The sequence below is a fragment of the Tenrec ecaudatus genome, chromosome 10 (genome assembly GCF_050624435.1).
Source record: "Tenrec ecaudatus isolate mTenEca1 chromosome 10, mTenEca1.hap1, whole genome shotgun sequence".
Lineage (NCBI taxonomy): Eukaryota > Metazoa > Chordata > Mammalia > Afrosoricida > Tenrecidae > Tenrec > Tenrec ecaudatus.
In genome coordinates, this window is record NC_134539.1 from 140,863,858 (window position 1) to 140,884,087 (window position 20,230).

Below are 20,230 nucleotides of genomic sequence, written 5' to 3' on the forward strand. Positions count from 1 at the left end.
AAAGATGGCAGCCAACTGTGCCGCTTCCGATGTGCGTGCGCTGGCTGCCATCTTTGTATGGGGCACCGCTGCCTGATTGCCGCAAAAAAACCAAACAACCGAACTGACTGCCATCAAGTCAGTGCTGAGTCACAGGGACCCCCTGTGGGCTTCCGAGACGAACTGTGTGTGGGGCGGGGAGCCCCAGCTTTCTCCCAGGGAGCTGCTGGGGATGGTTATGAGCAGCCAGCCATGCCGCTCGCAGCCCGATGTGTCACCACGATGCCACCAGGGCTCCCGCCTGTCTCGTGTTCACCCAAAACCTGCCCCACAGGACAGGTGGTTGCTTTTCTTTTCATTGGTCGTGATTGAACAGTTTGGGACCATTTCGAAGCCCTGGAATTTTCTTCAGATGGATGGGGGCAAGAGCTATCTGACATCAGCCATGACACTGACACATGCATGTTCACAGGGCAACACCCAACCCCCTCCCCACACCACCCAAAAGAGCTGCCTCCATTTATGCTTCCATACAATCACAGGTTGTGTTTTTGGATGGAGATCCAGAATTATTCCAGTTTTTCATCAACATGAGTCTTTCTTCTGTGGGCCCCTTTATCTCCCCCCTCCCCAATTTAAGTTGGCAGTTCTGCTTGAAGTCTTTCTCTATGAGTTTGCATTAGTGGTTCTAGAACATTCTCTGGTAAACTGTGACATGAGAGGGCTACGAGCTCACTCTTCAGTGCTTCTCTGAGGTTTTCGGTGTGCCATCCTCTCCTCTTACCCACCGTGGTCCTGTGCCTACTTGCATGCTGAGTGCCACGCGGAGCAGGCAGAGAGAAAAGGCAGCGAGCAGCCCTCTCAGCTCCTAAGATGCTCCCAGTTGGGGATCAACTCACAGCAGAGCAGTCAAGATCCAGCCTCATGAGAGGGTGATTTAGACCTGGAAGACGGTCTCGGTTCCTGTAGTTCCGGTTCGCCCCCTTGCTTTCTGGCTAGAGGGATTTCCTAATGACCTTGGGCTCCGGACTTCTCATAGACCGAGGGGGACCAGTACGCCTGCCCTTTCACTAGCCTTTAGATTTCATTGTTAAACAGCTGGGAAAATAGAATAAGCACAAAAATAGTTTTCAGAGGAAAAGGCTTTTCAATTAAGCCCATGTGTTGATTGATATTCCTTAGCTGTTATTAATCACTGCCTGATTAGGCACTGTTATCAGGGGAAACCAATTCCTGGAGAAGGGCATCAGGCTTGTTTAAAGTGGAGGGTCAATTAACAATCCACAATCTATCAGGAGGCCACGAGGGTTGGGGGGCAGGGAGGGACAGGAAAAAAGAGAAGCTGATCCCAAGGGCTCAATGGAAAGTAAATGTCTAGAAAAGAACAATGGAATAGACTTACCAATATGTCAGATACAATTGATGTGTGGTTTGTAACAAGAGTTGTAAGAGCCCCCAATAAAATTATTTTTTTAAAGTTGTATGAGCCCCCAATAAAATGATTAAAAATAAATAAATAGCAGAGGGTCAGCAAAATAAAAAAAAGGAAGAGAGGGATTGACATAGAGGCAGCAGCCACAGGCTCAACCCTGGCAACAACTGTGAGGCTGGCACCGGGGTGGGGGGCATTTCACACTATTGGGCGGAGGGTCATTGTGAGTCAGGCCTCTTAGCCCCTCACAGCATCACACGGCGGAATGAGACCAGATTCCGGGTCTTGACTGCTGGGGCATGTGATACATTACTTGGGCAAGTTAGCCAACTTTCCTGTGCCTCAGTTTCCCTATATGTAAATGTATTCACTCACCCACCGATATGGAGTCGATTCCGATTCTTGGAAACAGAAAGCCTTGTATTTCTCCCACAAAGTGAGTGGTGGTTTTGAACCACTGACCTCATAGTTAGCAAGCAGCCAATGAGTAAAGCCCTGTGACACCAACCCCCCCAAACTCATTGGCATCGAGTTTATGCTGACTCATAGTGGCTCTATTTGAAAAAAAAATCATTGCCATTAAGTCTATGCCGGCTCACAATGACCTTACAGGACAAGGCAAAACTTCCCTGTGAGCTCTCGAGACTATAACTACAGAGATAACAAGTCCCGTTGTCGCCCTTGGAGCGGCTGGGCGTTGAACTGGTGACCTTGCCGCTCTACCACCTGAGGGCCCTCCTAAGACACCAGGGCTAATGTAGGCATAATAGGCTATCGTGTGAATTAAATGAGTCAATACCTGCAAAGAATTTAGGATAATTATTGCCAAATCAGGCACCTGCCCTACACCAAGGTTCAACCCCCCCCCCAACATCAGCTCCTCAGGAGGCAAGGCCCGGCCACCTGCCCCCATCAAGATGTCCGTGTAGGTAACCCTGCGGGGCAGTTCCCCCAAGTCCTGTTGGGTGGCTTGGCCTTGGAATCAGCTGGACGGAACACGGCAGGTACAGCGAAGCTCCTGTCCCTGGGGGAATTCTGCTTTCTAGCACATTCTAGATGGTGCAGGAAGGGACCAGAGCAAAGGAGGGACTGTGGTTGTTAGATGCCACCGAGTCGATTGAGGCTCACAGCGACCCTGTGTGCAACAAAGGGAAACACTGCCCAGCCCTGCGCCCCCACCGTTGTTCTTATGTTTGAGCCCATGTTGCCGCCACGGGGCCCATCCAGCTCGTCCAGGGCCTTCCTCTCTTGCTGCTCTGCTCCTTTACCAAGCCTCGTGTCCTCCCCCAGGGACTGGTGTCTTCTGACAAGTCCAAAGTTCCTAAGACGGAGTCTTGCCGTCCATGCCTTTAGAGAGCATTCTGGCTGTTCTCCTTCCAAGACTGATTGGTTTCTCCTTTGGCAATCCATGGTACTTTCAGGATTCTCCACCAGCACCACAACGCCAAGCACCCATTCTTCTTCAGTCTTCCTTAGTCAGTGCCCAATTCCCATGTCCAGTGTCCAAAAATGGCCTCGGAGGACACTGTTCCCCTTAAGATTGTGTTGGATTCCAGGCTTATGGTGAGTTGGTTTCTGCTGTCGAGGGAGAACTCATTTAAGGTTTGTTTGTTTTTTGTTTCTGAGGGGCGATAGCTTAGGGGTCTTTTTAAGAAATGCTATCCAAGTTGACATACAACTTTCCTCTAGTTCTTTAATGCTTCTTCCCCCGCCCCCACTATCATGATCTCAATTCTACCTTACAAATCCGACTAGATCAGAGAATGTACACTGGTACAGATGGGAACGGGAAACACAGGGAATCCAGGACAGATGAACCCCTCAGGACCAGTGGTGAGAGTGGAGATACTGGGAGGGTGGAAGGAAAGTGGGATAGAAAGGGGGAGCTGATTACAAGGATTAACATATATTCCCCCCCTCCCTGGGGGATGGATAACAGAAAAGTGGGTGAAGGGAGACATGGGACAGTGTAAGACATGAAAAAAATAGTAATTTATAAATTATCAAGGGTTCATGGGAGAGGGGATGAGAAGCTGATACCAAGGGCTCAAGTAGAAAGCAAATGTTTTGAGAATGATGATGGCAACAAATGTACAAATGTGCTTGACACAGTGGATGGATGAATGTATGGATTGTGATAAGAGTTGTGCGAGCCCCCAATAAAATTATTTTTTAAAAGTTCACCCTTTGAAAGGGTACAACTCAAAAATATCTTAAAAAAGAAGGAAAAAGGAAGGGCACAAGTTATTACTTTTAAAAATTGACAGTCACCCCTCATTAATTTCAGTTTGATTTTTAACTTAATGGGATGGGTTCTAGGGGAGGAGATCTCTTCTTTGGTCCAGAAGTGCACGGCCTGCAGGTGGTGATTCGCTGAGTCATGGGGCCAGTGAATGTCCTCCTCTGGCCGGTCTTTCCCCTGGTGTGAAGCTCCTCCTGGTCAACCCGGGCTGCAGGGTGCCTCAAGCCCTTGCAGGTACCTGCTGCCCCCTAGCGGGGCTGGAAAGACCCCTCCCCCAGCCAGGACCTTTTGCTGTAGGTGCAGACAGCCCAGACCAGGTCCCTTAGGCAGGGTCTAAGTGCCTTCAGCAAGCCCCTGGACAAGCTGGTGAGCCAGGAGTCAACCACCCAGCCCCCGACCGGGGCTTTCTCTAGCCCCTTACCTCTAACTCCAGGGCTGTGACATTCAACCCTCAAGTCCTGGGAGGAGGTGGGAAGCAAACGCCCCCAAACCATTGCCAAGGACTCCATTCCAATTCATGGTGCCCTGGTGTATGTATAGCCTAGAACCGCTCTGTAGGATTTTCTTGGCTGCAGGTTACGGAAGCGAACACCAGGCCTTTCTTCCACCGTGCTGCTGAGTGAGCCGGAAGGATCCATCCTTGTTTAAGTCAGCAGTCAAGCGCAAACTTTGCACCCAGGCATTTGAGGGAAGCAAAGGGGCTTCTGTGTTTTGCAGGATGAGGGTCGGTGGAGGAAGGTCTTCTGACTTTCACCTCCTACAGGAACAGGTGCCTCATGGCACAGTGAGTTAATCTTGAGGCTGCTGACCAGAAGGTTGAAGGATCGAACTCACCAGCTGTCCCATGGTAGACTGCTTCCCTAAAGATGGACAGCCTCAGAAAGCCTATGGGGACCATCGACTCTGTCCTGTAGGGTCACTATGAGTGGATGGCCAGCAGTGGGCTTTGGGTTCGGACGAGAAGCTGACTCCTGCTGCCCATGAGGAACCGGAACCGGCTCGGTGCCAGCAGGTGGGGCTTGGCTTCTTGAACAGAAGCTATGGCTGCCCTTTATTTTAGGAGCTCTGGGGGAGTTCTCCTTAGGGAGCACTTGTAAACAGAGGCGTAAGTGAAGGAAGTGAGCATTCCCAAGTAAGGCGGCTGGCAGAGGCATGGAGAATGGGAGCTGGGGTGGCGTGGGGGTATTCTGTCTGATCTTGTTTCCCATTTTTAATTTTGAAAGAGCCTGTGGTCGTCAAAAGGAGACCCAGTGGGCCACAAGTTCAGCACTCCGCCAGCTAAACGCTTGGCCCAGTGGGTCCCCCTAGTCATCTCCCACTGCCAAAATCGCATCCTAGGAAGTCACTTGGGGTGGGTGGGTAGGGGTGCTCAGTAGCCCCGAGCACCAACAGCATGGTGGCCTCACCATGACTTGATGTTGCAGTTCATCCTTCTGGAGCCTTCAGACAGCCCCACCTTTCTTCCCCTCCCCCACTTTCTCCCCCTTTGCTCTTGCCTCCCCTCCCCTCCCAGGCACTGCCTGCTGTGTTTTCTTGGTCTGTAAACCATCCCCTCTCCACCCCACCCCCATAACACTTTCTTCTCTTCCAAAGTGCAGCCTTTGGAAACAGCGGGTTGGTCACTGTGTTTATTTTCCTGTCTGCCGGGTCTCGCTTAGATTACAGGGATCTGTGAGGTGATGCCCACATCCATCCGGTTGAGGCCATGCTTGTTTTTCTAGTTTTCGATCCACTGCCTTTTCAGGACCGTCTTCAGGGCCAGGATGCCCACAGCTGTGTCCTTTGTCATCTGGTTTATGTGCTCTTTGCCCAGGTCTTCCAGAGGGATCCTTTACTTCTCTACCGGCTTCAATAATCCATTGCAATGGCCACACAGAACTCAGAGGCAGGAGTCACAATGACAGGGTCTATTAGGAACGTGGCAGGTCACAAGTCAGGATCAGGAAAGACTCAGGATACAGTTCTACCCTGTCTTACAGGGTTGTTACCAGTCGGTGTCAACTCAATGGCAGCCAGTAGTCTCAGTCACTGGGTGTGAGTTTCGAAGACCTTCTCTGGCAGACCCATGTGAGCACCTACTGTGGTCCTGGGCCACAGCCATCAGTTCCCCTGACTGGCCCCGCCCCCTCCGAGCCTACACTCTCCCAATTAATGAGCGTTGTTCATAAGATGGAGACGAAAAGTTCATTTAGCCTCCCAGGACCTCCTCCTCTTGGCTTCTATTGTATACTTATGTCTAGTCGACTCTTGTGAATGTTCCAGAACACAGACTTTTCTTTCCTAGCATGGTCCGCAGGTATCAAAACCACGGGCAGGCAACTGCACCGGCCTATGTAGACAGTGAAGAGCCACCTCTTGTGGCTGAGTCGAACCCAAAGGCCCCTGAACCTAAGGGGAGGCTAGCCGTTTCAGGATGGGGGTGACCCCCCTGCTTGGTGACTTCTTCCCTCACGTCCGGCAAGCATAGGCCCTTGAGAAGCGGTTTATGAATTTTGCATCGTGAACTGTAACCTGTTTTTTTAAGGGTGCTTTTACTCCTCCAGAGACCCTATCAGTCAGTCAGCTTCCTGATGGTTTGTTTGTCTGACTGTCGGGTGGAGGTGGGGAGCCAGAGCAGTAAGACCCATGACCCTGTCACCTGCCCCACAAGGATGAAGGAGGGAGACTGGCAGTCAGAGGCCTCATACCCTGAGAGGAACCCAGGGTGCCCTGCTCCTGTCGTGGGATGTGTGGCAACTTCTCGATGCAGCTAAAGGAAGCCCAAATCAAACCACAAGCATCCACATTCGGATCCCAGCTGCATGATGGTCGGCACGCTCGAGTCCCTTGTTGCCGGCCCTGTGAACCTTAGGTGCTTTCCAATCTCGGGGGACAGGGTGGGTAGACCAGGGGACAGACTCATCTGTCTTTCAGCTCCAACCGGACAGCACTCTGCGGTGAGCCGTGTGTTTTCACTGACTGGTTTTCAGAAGTAGATCCCCAGAGTCTCTCCCCTGGAACCACGGGGAACCCCTTCTGGGCTGTGAGATGCTCCAGGCTTCCCCTGCCAACCATGGTGCAGCCACCATGGTGGGGCAGAGCAGCCGCCAGGGCTGGCTCAGGTGAAGAAAGCAAACTTAACTCATGGACAAAAAGGCAGGAAGGAAATCCCAGGCCTTTGCAAATCCATACAGTCATGGAAATAGAAGCGTTTGCACAACATTGGGCTTGACCCTGCGTCTTGAACCCATTAAAATCAAGTCCTCAGACCACAAGTGAACGCCTTTTCATGCATGACCAAAAAGTTCTCTTTTGCTTCAAGGCCAGTTTTCACAAAGCCACCACATTTTCACCCCTTCTCCAGCATTCTGGATGCACCATGGCAACTGAGAGCGCTGGGGGTGGGGGGGGGGTGTAGCACAGAGCAAGACAGGTTCAAATCTTTTCTTTTCTCTGTCAAGTGACGCTTTCGGTCCCTAGCCTGAACTTCTGAGTCACTTACGATGGGTCAGAATTCCAGAAAGGAATCTGTGACTATCTAGAAGTCTTGGAATGCAGTGTTTACAGAAATTTTCTAAAAACAAACTCGCTGCCATCGAGTTGATGGTGACTCGCAGTGATCCTATAGGACAGGGGGTAGAACTGCCCCTGCGAGTTGTTGAGACTTTAACTCCTTATGGGAGTAGAAAGCCCCATTGTTCACCCTCGAGCGGCTGGTAGTTTCGAACTGCTGGCTTGGCAGTTAGCAGCCCAACGCGTAACCACTACACCGCCAGGGCGCCAGTTTTCTAGAAGGGAAAGGTTAAAAGAGTAAAGGTCACCTGAGAAGTTAGAAAGTAGCAGATAGCAATGGGAAATACTTGGTAAGGGGATTTTAAAAGGTTAAAACTAAAAAACATAAATAAAGGTTAAAACTAAGTCCTTGGCCCCCTGGGCTGTTTTTGCAATCCTTCTGTAAATTTCTGTCCATGCCCAAACCAAAAGGAAAACCATTCGTTAAATGAAAGGTTAACATAAACGTCGGGTAAAGAAGGCAAGTAAAAGGCGCGAAGTAATAATAAAGCCAAAACCCACTGCCCTGAGTTGATCCCGACTCCTGGCCCCCCTCTAGGACAGAGTCGAGCTGCTTCACGGAGCATCAGAGGCTGTCAACCTCTATAGGAGCAGACAGCCACATCTCTCTCCTGAGGAGCGACTGATAGGTTCAAACCGCCGACCTTGCCGTGAGCCTTTCCTTTACAAGGCTGTAAAAGAAATCCACACACCGTCGGTTGACATTTTGAAAGGGGAAGGAATAAAAATCAAGAGCAAAAAAAAGTGTGTAAGGTTCGAGGGAGGACGGGAAGGTAACTAGCACAGGGCGTCTTACAAGATGAAGATAAAAATAAATCTGAAGTAGAGCAGCCACCGTCTGAGCGCGAGCGCTGTGAGTCAGAATCGACTCTGAGGGCAGGGAGTTGTAGTTACAGTAGAATGAAAAAAAATAAACCAAACCCACAGCCGTCGGTCGGGTGGGCCCTGGCAGAGGACAGCTGCCCTCGGGGTTCGGTCGGGGCGGTCCGTCTTTACAGGAACAGGACCCACGGAGGAGCTGGGGGACCCACCTGCTGACCTCACACTGAGCCACCAGCCTGTGACTCGCTCTACCCACCGGGGCTCCTTTAGGAGGATATACCCCCCCCCCAAAAAAAAATAAGACAGGAGAGTCTAAAGACTGAGGTGAACCTGTGAAATAATACAGTAATTCACAGCTGCACAAGTGAGAGAGAAGTGGCCAGAAATTCCAGCTGCAGAGTTCTTTTTAAATAAGGAGGAATCTATGCTAACCCAAGGTGACGTCATGGGGTGAATCTCAAGCTGGGCTGTTGCGGAAAGGCGTGACATGCTGGTCTTCAGCCCCAAAGCCTCACACCTCCCAGAGGGACACCCCCCACCCAGGGGCCTCCTCAAGATTTCATCAGGCCACCAGAGCATCCGTCCTGGCAATGGATACCCAAAGATCCTAGTGGACCCCAGTGAGTGAAGGCCACAGCCCCCACCTCCAGAGAGGCCCACTGAGTGCGAACCTGAGGGATTCGTGGCGTCCTCCTGGGGCCAGCTGGTCCTTGCTGTGGGGTTGTGGAGTGAATGAACGCGCTCCACTCTGGGCCTCATGTCCTCTGGGGAAATGCCCAGCCAGTGCCCTCCCTGTGCTGCCCACTACCATCCTCTTCATCAACCTTCTAGTCAGCAGCATGTCTCTGTAATGAAGCGGAAGGAGTGCTTGCCTGGGAATAATAACAAGTCAGGCTGGCCGAACCCGCCCTGCTGATGGTTCTGAACCTGGTCTGAGGTGATGTGGGTTAAAAACGCACAGACAGGTAAATAACACTTGGGGCAGGGGTGGAGCGGTTGGGGGCTCAGGTGGGGTTGGAGGAGGCGGAGCCTGCCTTGAGCTGGGGAGGAGGCTCCTCCTTCTCCTCTGCCTCCCTCCCTGTGTCCTGTCCCCGCCCCCACACGCCTGCTAGGTGCTCACTTAGTTGCCTCCGCTGCCACCCCGCTCCTCACCCTGCCATCTCCCTCCTTCAGGTGAGCTGACTACAAGGATGGCTGAGCCGCGCCAGGAGTTCAATGCGATGGAGGATCAGGAGGGGTCGTATGGGCTGGGGGAGAGGAAGGATCTCCCCTCTCAGGGGGGCTACACTCTGCTGCACGACCAAGACGGGGATGCCGACCACGGGCTGAAAGGTGAGTGGGGGTCAGTCCACCCGCCTGCTTTGGTAAGAGCAGATGGGAAGGGTTCAAACCCAGATGTTAAGTCTCTTTGAAACAGCCCATTGGGTTGGTTGTCAAGTGAGGGACACCTCCTTCAGGGCACCAGACCAGGATACTATGTTGCGGTTATTTGAAAATGTGCCTTTCCTATATCATGTTCGCCCTGCATTCGACAACTCTTGGTGCTTTATCTCAGCTACATCGCACTTGATACATGATAGTGGGACTGGAGGAAAGTCACAAGAAATAGAGGAAAGAACTAGGGGGCAAAAGACATTTATAGAGGTACAAATATAGGTATGAATATATGTAAATATATCAATAGGGATATAGTTCTACGTACATATATTTAAATGTTAAATATTAAGGTAGCAGGCAGGCATTGCGTCTCTACTCAAGTACTCCCTCAATGCAAGAACACTTTGTTCTAATAACCTGGTATTCTGTGATGCTCACCTTCCCGACACAATCACTGAAGACAAAATGGGTGCATAAGCAAATGTGGTAAAGAAAGTTCATGGTGCCCAGCTATTAAAAGATATAGTGTCTGAGGTCTTAAAGGCTTTAAGATAAACAAGCGGCCATCTAGCAAAGAAGCAACTAAGCCCACATGGAAGAAGCACACCAGCCTGCGTGATCATGAGGTGTCGATCGAATCAGGTGACAGGCATCAGAGGACTCAAAACAAACAAATATTGATGCAAATGACGGAGGTTGGAGAGGAGACCTAAAGCCCATCTGTAGACAATCGGACATTCCCTCACAGAAGGGTCACAAGGAAGGAACGAGTCAGCCAGGGTGCAGCATAACACTGACGGAACACACAACATTCCTCTAGTTCTTTAATGCTTCCTCCCCCCACTATCATGACCCAGTTCTACAAATCAGGCTATATCAGAATATGAACACTGGTACAGATCAGCGCTCTCAACACACGGAATCCAGGATTGATAACCCCCTCAGGACCAGTAACGGGAGTAGCGATACAATGAACATGGGGAGAAGGGGGAGAAATGGGAACCATCTTCAATGACTGATGTATAACCCACCCCCGGGGGATCAACAACAGAAATGTTGGCAAAAAGAGACAGTGACTGGTGTAAGATATGAAAATAATGATAATTTATAATTTATCAGGGTTCCATGAGAGTAGGAGGGTGAGGGAAAGGGGGGGGGGGCGAAGGAGCTAATACCAAGGGCTCAAGTAGAAAGAAAATGTTTTGAAAATGATGATGGCAACAAATGTACAAATGTGCTTGACACGATAAATGAATGTATGGATTGTGATAGAGTTGTACGAGCCCCCAATAAAATGATTTAAAGCAAGAATGTATGATGTTAATAATGGAGATAGAGGTGGGGTGTCTGGGGCTTTTCTTTACTATCATTGACATCCTCCTGTAAATGGTCGCCCTGAGGTAAAAGGTTTGTTCAAGAAAATCAGTGGAAAGAGTTTTTCCCACGCTCCCTTTTTGAGTGGGAATTCACAGGGAATTTTTAAAGTAAGGCGGGTTACTGAGTTGTGCTCCTGTTTGCTCCCGGAGAGCATTTGCTACAACTAGTCCACTCTTTAACATAAAGCATGATCAAAAGTTGCACGCTAAGAGATGTATTTCTGTGTGTGTGTGTGTGTGTGTGTGTGTGCATCTCTTCATCCATATAGCAACTGTTAAAGTGGTCATCTTTTGGAAAGTGCTGTGAAAGAAACACATTTTAAGATCATGTGTTGAATCCAAAGATTACACTTTCCAAGAAAGCAAGCGATACCTAAGAGATCTTCGCCATTCTTTAGACATCAGCTCCTGGGGATTTCACTTGAGCTAGTTTGAACGGGGAGTGACCGATGGGACTTGGCAGCGACATTTTCACTAAGTGACAGAAGACTATTTTGCACAATAACGAGAACCCATGTGTTCTCGAACAAAAAGCGTCCCGAGTAGAGGTCAATGGAGAGGGTCTGATGGAGCTGGACAGTGGGGTGAAAGTTGGGTCACTGACCCGACGAATTCCTGGGGTCCCTGAGTGGCACAGACGTAAGCCCTCAACTACTAAACCAAGAGGTTGGTGGTTCGGATTCACCGCAAGGCACCTCGGAAGCAAGGCCTGGTGACCAACTTCTGGAAGACCCCAACCACTGAAAACCCCAGGGCTGGGCAGTGACACACCCAGAGTCCCATGAATCAGAATCGATGCAACGCAAGTTTGGGGTTTGTTTGTTTTTAATGAATGGGTAAGCGTGGAGGGATTACCATATAGTTTCACAAGAACAATGTAAACAATGAAGACAGCAGCTGATGAGGGGTGTTTGGGGGATGGGCGTGCGTGGGGCCATCGTCTTGCCCATGTTCTCCCGTGCCCCGGAGAAGTCCGACAGTGTGCAGTCTGCTGTCTCCTCGCCATTTGTCCCAAGGCCTATGGAGGCAGCTGGCAGGATCCCTCTCCTGTGCCCTGGGTCAGGGAGCTGTGTGACTGCCGGAAGCTTGCTGAGAATTGGCCAGGAGCGTCTGACCCCACTGTGCATTGAACCCCACTTGTTTAGTTCGTCTCAGAGTCCTGCTGTGTGCACAGAGTCAGTGCCTGTCCTGAAACGGATCCAAAGGCTGCCTCCCTTCCCAGGCAGAGAAGGTCTCAGAGCCCCCATGCATCTCCCTGAGTTGCACCTCTGGCCTGCACCTCTGGTTGTGGGTGTCGCGGGGACTCCTGGAGAGGAGCTTCGGTGCCAGCTCTGGGCCTTGCTCAGGACCCCACTCCTGCCCCACCCAGTAAAAGTGGCCCCATTGTCTTTGCCTTTTCAGTATCTTCTTTTACCCACAACTCCATGTTCATCCCCTACCCAGCCTGCCTTGGTGCCTGAGGGTTGGCTCCTACCCCTGGAGTCACTAGCTCCGATATCCTCCAGCCTCCCAGTTGTGGCTTTGCCCCAGCACAGTGACAGCTGAATCTCTAGTTCACCCATGAGGACATCACAGATTGCCCTGGCCACCCCTGAAACCTAACAAGTCAAAGCCATACTCTGTACCGTGCTCCCCGAGCCCTAGGCATTCCTGGATTCTCCACTCTTGTCAGCAGCAATGGCACCATCAACCAGTCAACAGATGACCTGTCAGCCCTTCATCACACCCCCACCACAGGCCCACAGAGCACCAGGATCTCCCCCTCCACCACCTGGCTCAGGCCTTCTCACGGCCAACCTTGATGTGCTCTTGCGACAGCCCTCTCTACCTTAATGTGCTCTTCCTGGATCCCAGCATCCGCCGCGCCGCAGGGAAGACGGCACTCTAAAGCTAGGCTCAGCAAACGTGGTCCACAGGCCCGATCTGGCCTTCAGCCTGTTCATGGCCAACTTTTGAACTGAGAATGAGTGTTACTTTCTCCTATGGTTGGAGGGAGAACAAAAACAAAAGATGAATATTTCATGGCCGGGACAATTAAGCGAAATTCACATTTTCTTTACACATCGCCTGGGGTCTTCCACGCTACCAGGCAGAATCCAGCAGTTGCAACCGATGGGCCACAAAGCCTGGAAGCGCCTGTTGATCTCTGCACAAGCCACTGAGTGCTACCCAAGGCTCTGGGCTCAGGGCCAGGCCCTGCAGGAACACCAAGCCAGGGTCTGTGCCTCGGGAGTTAGGCAGGAGACCTGGGTGAGCCCACCAGCGCTGTGATAGGGGCTGGGTACTGGGAGTGGTGCGAGGGCCTCTTGGGAAATGCGGGGCCAGAATGCTCAGAAACTATCTTCAGGGTGGAAGCAGGTTTAGCAGAGTTCTGAAAGGCAGGTGAGACTTCAGGAGGTATGTGTGGGTCTGGGGTCAGGTCAGAGTGAGTACAACAGCTAGGAGCCAGGAAGACCCCAATCCATTTAGGGGTCCTAAGGAGATGGCTTTGAGACTAGGAGGCTAGCAAAATGGTAGCTGTGTTCATCTGGGTGGACTAGAGAAACAAATCCAGGGAGATTCCTCTGGATAAGAAAGAACTTTATATAAAGAGTGATTTTACATTTAAAAACCTCCCAGCCCAGATCAAGTTCATACATCTGATACCAATCTATAAAGGCCTCTTCAGACTCACAAAACACATGCAATGACGCCAAGTGCAGGAAGATCACAGGCCAGTGGGTGGGAAGTCTTGCAGATCCAGTGGCGTTGTACGCATCTCAGCCCCGGCAGGGGTCTCCACGTGGCTCCTCCAGCTCAGGGCACTAGCATAGTTCCATGAGTTTTGTCAGCTGCAATGTCTCTCAGTGAGCCTGTCTCCTGCCATCAGCAAGCCATTTATTACCTTAGCGCCCCCCCCCCACATGAGGTCATCAAGCTGCAACCTGATTGACAGCTAAACTCTACCCCTTTGCTCTTAATCCTCTCAAATTGACATCAGATTATGCAACTCCCACAGTGGTATTTTGCATCTTTAAAAGCACACTTTCAAAGCGCATAACAATTAAAATTCAGAAGGTAAGGCAGGAGGAGGAGCAGGCAGGGAGAGGCTGATGGGGACTGAGGTCAGGGCTCACTTGTGAGGACAGTGAATGGAGTGGACGCATCCACAGGCACACTGGGATTAAGGATCCAAGCTTGGGAGCAAAATCGGGGCTTGGTCAGTCTGGGGAGGACTCAGCTCGGAGGTGGTGGTGACAGGGCAGGATGACGGCTAGTTGCTAGGAGAAGGCATGAAGGAGCAAGCAGTGAATGACAGACAGAGTCCACAGATACCAGAGAGCAGGGCGGAATCCTGGGTCAGGAACCTTCCAGGCCTGCCCCTCTCATGGTGACTAGAACTTGGCCACTGGGAATATGTCTGCCTGCATATAAAGAAGTAGAGGTGCCAGTAGGCTCAAAGAAAAACTCAAACTCATTGCCATCGGAGTCAATTCCGACTCACAGCGACTCTGCAAGGATGGAACCGAGCCGCCCCTGTGGGCTTTCCAGACGGCCACTCCCGATGACAGTAGACACAAAACCGAAGGCCAGCAGTAAGCAGGCCGGGCTGCTGTGGGGAGGGAGGTGCTCCGTCCTTCCCTGTCTTTATCTTCACTGTTCGGAGCATGGGGGCTCCATCCACACAATAGCTCAAGGAAACAGAGGAAGAGGGTGGGCACAAACGGCCCTCCTCCCAGCTGTTTCCAACCATTTCTTCCAGGGTCTCATGGGCCACCTCTCCCTGCTCCGGAGGCTGGACGCGCTGGCCTCCTAATGGGCAGCGTGCCATCCTGATCCTAGCTGGGCTCTGTAATGGTGAAGGGGGCGGGGAGCATGGAGGCCCGTAGCCACACAAAGGGGCTTTGTCCCCTTTGTCCCGTGCTTAATGAGGTAGTCATCTCATTAAGGTTGGGACTACAAAGTGATGCTCAACTTCTCCTGAGATGGCCAGAGCCTGCGCTTCCATCTAGTTCAGTGCTCAGCTACCTGCCCAGGAGCCCCTGGGGGACCCCAGTCAACCTCTGCACCTGTACACGCACCACCTGCCTCATCAGCATTAGCACACACAAACAAAATACTCAAGTTCCCGGTAGCGGGCAGTGCTAACTGGGCCTTTAGCCAACAGGGCATCATAATGGCTGCACCAGTGATGGCAGTTGCCACCACCACTTCCCACGTGCCAGGCACTGTCCTAAGTGCTTTTAAGAAGCTTCCAGGAGCTCCATCTTCATAGCAGCCCTCCGAAAGGGAGGGGAAGCCACTCCCCCAGAGTGTCACAGGCCTCCCTGCCCCCACACTTCAGTCGAAGCCATGAATAGGACAGTTGGGTGGCAGGGGAGGGCCATGCACAGAGGTGAGGGCGTCCACCGGACCGGGATCTAAGGAGTAGTGGCCTGGTGGCCAGTGCCACCTGGAAGGCCACAGGATTTTCTGGGCGCACAGGGAAGCCTGGGAGAAGAAAGAGGGCAGGCCTGGGCCTGCGGGAGAAATCACGGAGGGCCAAGAGGGGAGCTGAGGGTAAGGAGGACCAGGCACAGGAGAGCTGAGCCAACAGAGATGGCTGGACATGACAACGGAGATGACAAAGGCTCAGAATGGAGAGAAGCTCTTCAGGTTCCCATCTGCCCAGCCAGCCAGCGGTTAGCTCTCTCTCCATCCAGGCGCAGGAGTTGAGCCAAGAGTAACTTGGAGAATCGCCTGAGGCTCATCCAGCTGAGACTGAGCAGGAGGAAGAAGCCCAGAGTTGCCCTCATAAGTGCTTCCGGCTCCTTCACGCCATGAGAAACTGGTTCCACAAGTAGAAATGAATCCCTGGGGTTCACAGATGCTTGTCTGCCAACTTTCAGCCAACAGCCTCCAGAGGGGGGCAGGTACTCCCTATCAGCTCCCCAGTTTACAAATGAGACAACTGAGAAGCCAGTCCAAGGCTAGAAGGCAAGGTAGAGGTGACATTGGGATTTTAATCCAGACATCTCGAGCCCAGGCCCTGGGTGCCCCAGACTGTAACCCCTACTGCCCATCAGGAGACCTTCAGGAGGTCACCCTCCAGCCAGCCCTGTCCTGTGCTGGCCCATGTGACTGCTCGAGTCCTTTGCTCTGTGGCTGTACTTTCTCTCTGTGTTTGACTGTGCGCTCTTGGTGGTAACTTGGTTCCTTACAACGACTTGACTCTGAACACGGTGGGTTCTCAAGAAGTATTGACCTAGATTTTAAGACCTTGGCTTTCCCAGCCCTATAATACTTAGTCAAGCATTGCCGACCCCCTACAATGACTGGGACAGACCGATCCCTGGGGGCCAGGGTGCCCCGGACCAGCGGTTCATTCCTTGCATGTGAAAGATGCAGATTTCATTGAGCCAATGAAGGCACCTTACCAACAACATGTGCAGTGGAAGGTGTGGATGTCTGACTGCAGTTTTCTGGTAGACAATGACAGCTGGCCTTGCAGTGTGGACTCACAGCTGGTTTCTCAATGCTTACAGATCTTCCTATGAGAGAAGTCGAGTGAAGTCCAGTCATGTACCCACATGTCCACTCAGCACTGGGCCTGCTCTGAACAGACTCCTTCTCAGAGAAAGGAGTTGGGGAGCAGTTCTCCAGAAGCTGGTTGGCCACCGCCGAGGGATTGTGATCTGGGGGTACGATGTCCAGTAAAGCCGCTGGCACCTACTACTGGTTGTCCTTGTAGCAGCCTGTACCTTGAATCTCCAGTAGATTCAAGGGCAACTTCCCCCCTCACCCTGGAGCCAACCCACCGCCGCCTCTTGGCCCGATGGCTCTGATGTGGGGGCACAGTTGTGGGATCCACCCCCGGGTGGCCATTTCATCCATCTGGGCTCTGCCCTGAGTGAAATTTCAGCCTCACAAGACATTGCTCCCCAAGTCCCCCTTGAGGTCAAGAGGAGGGGTAAGGCGAGGCAGGCCTTCTGAGGGGCTCACTGTGTGTGTTCCAGAATCTCCCCTGCAGGCCCCCGTCGCTGATGAATCTGAGGAGCCGGGCTCAGGAACCTCCACTAGGAGCACCCCGACGGCTGAAGGTGGGGGCCTCCTTCCTCCCTGTCGCTTCACCCAGGCAGCCCGTACCCCACCCAGGCCTCCGGCCCCTGCTTAGCCTCGCTTCCCGGCTGCTTTTACTGCTTCCTCTTGCTCAGGCCAAGAGATGTGCTTGTTCTGCTTGGCAGGCTGGGGTGCAGGGACCCCGCCCAGCTTTCCAGGGATGGTCCCTAGTGCCAGGGGTGGGCACTCTCCATGGCGTCTGGGAGAGACTGGGAGTCAGGGCAGAGCAAGTCCCAAGCACCTTCTCACCAAGGCCCCTGTTCTGCATCCACCCATCATCCTCCCCAAACTCCCGGAGAAGCCCCACCATCACGCCCAGTATTTGGTGTGAGGGAAGGGACAGGTCTGCGCGTGTCTTGCACTTTCAGGACAGGTCATGGTGGGAGAGCCTTTGTTTCTCGGGCTCTGAGCGTGGCCTGGACCTCTGGACTTTGACCACAGTGTTCATTTGTCTCTTCTAACCTTTCCTCCAGAGAGTCAGGGTCTGTGTAGCTCATGAAAGATCTCCTGCTCCTGGATTTGACCATCTTCTCGGGCTTCCCACCATGTCAGTCAAGACTGAGTCTGGCTGCAGATACCAGAACCTCCCACTGCCCGTGGTGTGGAGAGAGTGTCTTCTCTCCCGCGAGAAGTCTGGACGCAGGAACTCCCTGCGTCGCCGATGCTCTTGACCTTTGCCTTCTGCTACCCTGCGCGAGGTGTGCGGATGTCTCGCGGGTGCAGAATGGCTGATGTACGTCGCACAGCACATTTCCCTCCTACAAAGACAGTAGCCAAGCCAAGTGACCAACAGGATGGATCCCTACGACCACATACGCCCATCCCCCTCCCTTTTGAATCTCGGAAGCCAGGACTTTCCCTCTAGGACTTTGTAAGCTGACGTTCACTTCGATCTCCTTGGCCAGAACCGCAGGCTGAGACGCACGTGGAGCATTTTACTTGTCAGCGTCTTCAGGAGAGGAAACCAAGGGAGAAGGAGTTGAGCGCGGCTTTTGACTCACAGGTCTCCTGTGTCTGCCGCGCCAACCCTTCCTGCTCCCGGAGAAGGCTCAAGTTTCCACTCTCAGGATCCTCCCGGCCCTGCCCATGGCTTCTGACGCCGTGTCACAGGGTGGGATCCTGGCTCCGATATTTCGCCAAGCCGTCCCTTTGGGATGAATTCAGAAAGGGACTGCCAAGTACAGCCCATAGCGTGGTACCATAGCGTGGGCCATCCATGGAACACGTGGCAGGTGTGGCTCTCCCCCGCCGAGGTTCTTAGCTTGCTGAGGAGACCATCCCGGCCACCTCCTCCTCTCCGAGCTGGTGACGCAAGACATTTCCTGCTGATCAGGTCGGGACAGCTTGTGAGCTGCCTACCGCCCTGAGAAAGTCTGTAAGCCTCTCTTCCAGGTCTTGGGCCAGTCTCCCCAGGCAGGGTTGCCAGTCTGCCTGCCACCATGGTTATTCTGGAAGACTCTTCCAACCAAGCCTGGGACCAGCAGGAGGGGCCCTGGTGGGGCTGGCCTCCACCCAGCCGCTCCACCTGTGCCGAGGGGAGGGAGCTGAAGTGAACATCACTTCATGAAAGCTGTTGAAGCTGACACGCTTTTGTTTGCCAGGGCTTTGCTCTGGGAGGAATGCCGGTTTGAAGGCATCACCTTGGTGAGGGATGGGCAGACAGACAGATAGCAACTCCTGGTGGGAGAGCTTTACCTTCCTGCCTCCACTGTGAACGTGGGCCCACCTCCCAGCCTGGTGCCAAGAGTCTCACTCCAGACAGGCCCGGGGCTGGTCATTGCCACACAGGTCCTGGGACGCTGCTTCTGAGACACAGGTCATGGATTCAGGATGCACTGAGGTCACCTCGAGATGACCGTCCCATTTTACAGATGAAGAAACTGAGGCCCAGCTTAAACCCAAAGCAAAGTCAGAAGCTTCCAGCCCTAACCCAGTTCCTGTGCTGCCTTCAGGCCAGTTCTGCCCCCTGCAGTCTGCTTTTCTCCATACTTTCTTCTTTAAGAATGTCAAGGGGTGGGGGGTGGGGAGGGGGCTTCCTCAGCAGTCTCCTTTGCTACAATGTTTCCATGGGGTCTGTAACACCCCCACCCCACCCCCCAGCTTTCCCCAAAGGCGGAGGTAAGCTGGGCCTTCGGTGAGCCAGGGCCACACAAATGCTTAGCCACGTGCTACCCAGGGAGGTGTCCGTAGGACAGGCTCCGTGGGGCTGCTTGCTTGCATGTGACTGAGTCGCTCCCCTCCTCTGGCCCTCCTCCACGGCTCTGCTCGCACAAGCAGCAAAGGTGAGGGCTGGACTGGCTGGTCCCCGCCCTCCAAGGTGACTCTTGGCGATTTCCAGACGTGACAGCGCCCCTAGTGGATGAGAGAACACCTGACAAGCAGCCCCACGTGGAGATCCCAGAAGGAACCACAGGTGAGGGGCACTGCTCTGGCACGGGGCTGCGCTGTGGACATGGAGGCCCAGAGCGTGGAGCCCTGACGGATCTGCTGAAAGGACAGGCTGCGAGTAAGGAATGTGGGCGGGATTCTAGCGTCTGGGAAGCCTGGGCTGTAAGGGGTTTGACATCCCCATGGTTGTGTGGCTCCCTGGCCAACCTTCTGAGAATTGGGGACTTCTGGATTCTCTTCAATGGAGTCTTGGTGGCGCTGGGCTGCTAAACGCCAGGCCAGTGGTTCACATCCACCAGCTGCTCCTTGGGAGGCCCTCGAGGCTGTCAGCTCCTAGGAGTATTGGTCTCAGCACCCTAAGTAGCAGTTCTACACCGTCCTATAGGACGGCTATGAAGTTCGAATCAATGCAAGGGTAGTTTGATTGGATTTGGATTCTCCTCTCTTCTGGGTCATCGAATCCGTTCCAGAGAGTTCTGGAAGGTTCTCTGAGGAAGGCTGGTGGCAGACACCTATGGTCTTCACACCTGAGATCAAGCCCACCCTCCTGCTCGGACTCCACCCTGCAGCAGGGTCTACTCCCAGAGGGCAGGGTCCCCCAGAGGCAGGATCCAGATGACTGACCCCATGGCTTGAGGAATCTCAGTAGAGCGGTCCCCTCGCTCTGCAACACAAAGATGTTTGTAGTCCAGCATCTGTTTCTGGGACTCTGTGCCCGTTACGAACATTTCTGCATAGAACAGGCATCACAAGACTGTCCTGTCAACACAGATGACAAGGAATCGGTCAGATGAGGCCCTGGACTGGCGGCCACAGATGCACCCGTGAGCTGCCCGCCCTGGCTGCGGATGCGGTGGACAGGCCTTTGGGGAGCGGCCAGCACAGCTCTAGTGCGCTCGCTGCCCTTCCCCACACGTCTTCTGTACTGGGATCATGGAAAGGGTCCAGCATTGGCTTGGCCATTTGCAAGGCGCCTGGTAATGT

General features: G+C 53.0%; 1 protein-coding gene across 2 annotated transcripts in view; it reads left to right on the forward strand.

Annotated features, from left to right (window-relative positions):
• Window positions 1-9,210: 9,210 nt before the first annotated feature.
• Window positions 9,211-20,230, forward strand: part of MAPT (microtubule associated protein tau) — a 52,623-nt gene continuing 41,603 nt past the window's right edge. For both annotated transcript variants that reach the window (XM_075559406.1, XM_075559405.1), the window contains exons 1-3: window positions 9,211-9,359; window positions 16,756-16,839; window positions 19,197-19,271. In XM_075559406.1, coding sequence (XP_075415521.1) covers window positions 9,218-9,359; window positions 16,756-16,839; window positions 19,197-19,271 — 301 coding nt within the window. In that variant the 5' untranslated portion in view covers window positions 9,211-9,217. The remainder of the gene's footprint in view (window positions 9,360-16,755; window positions 16,840-19,196; window positions 19,272-20,230) is intronic.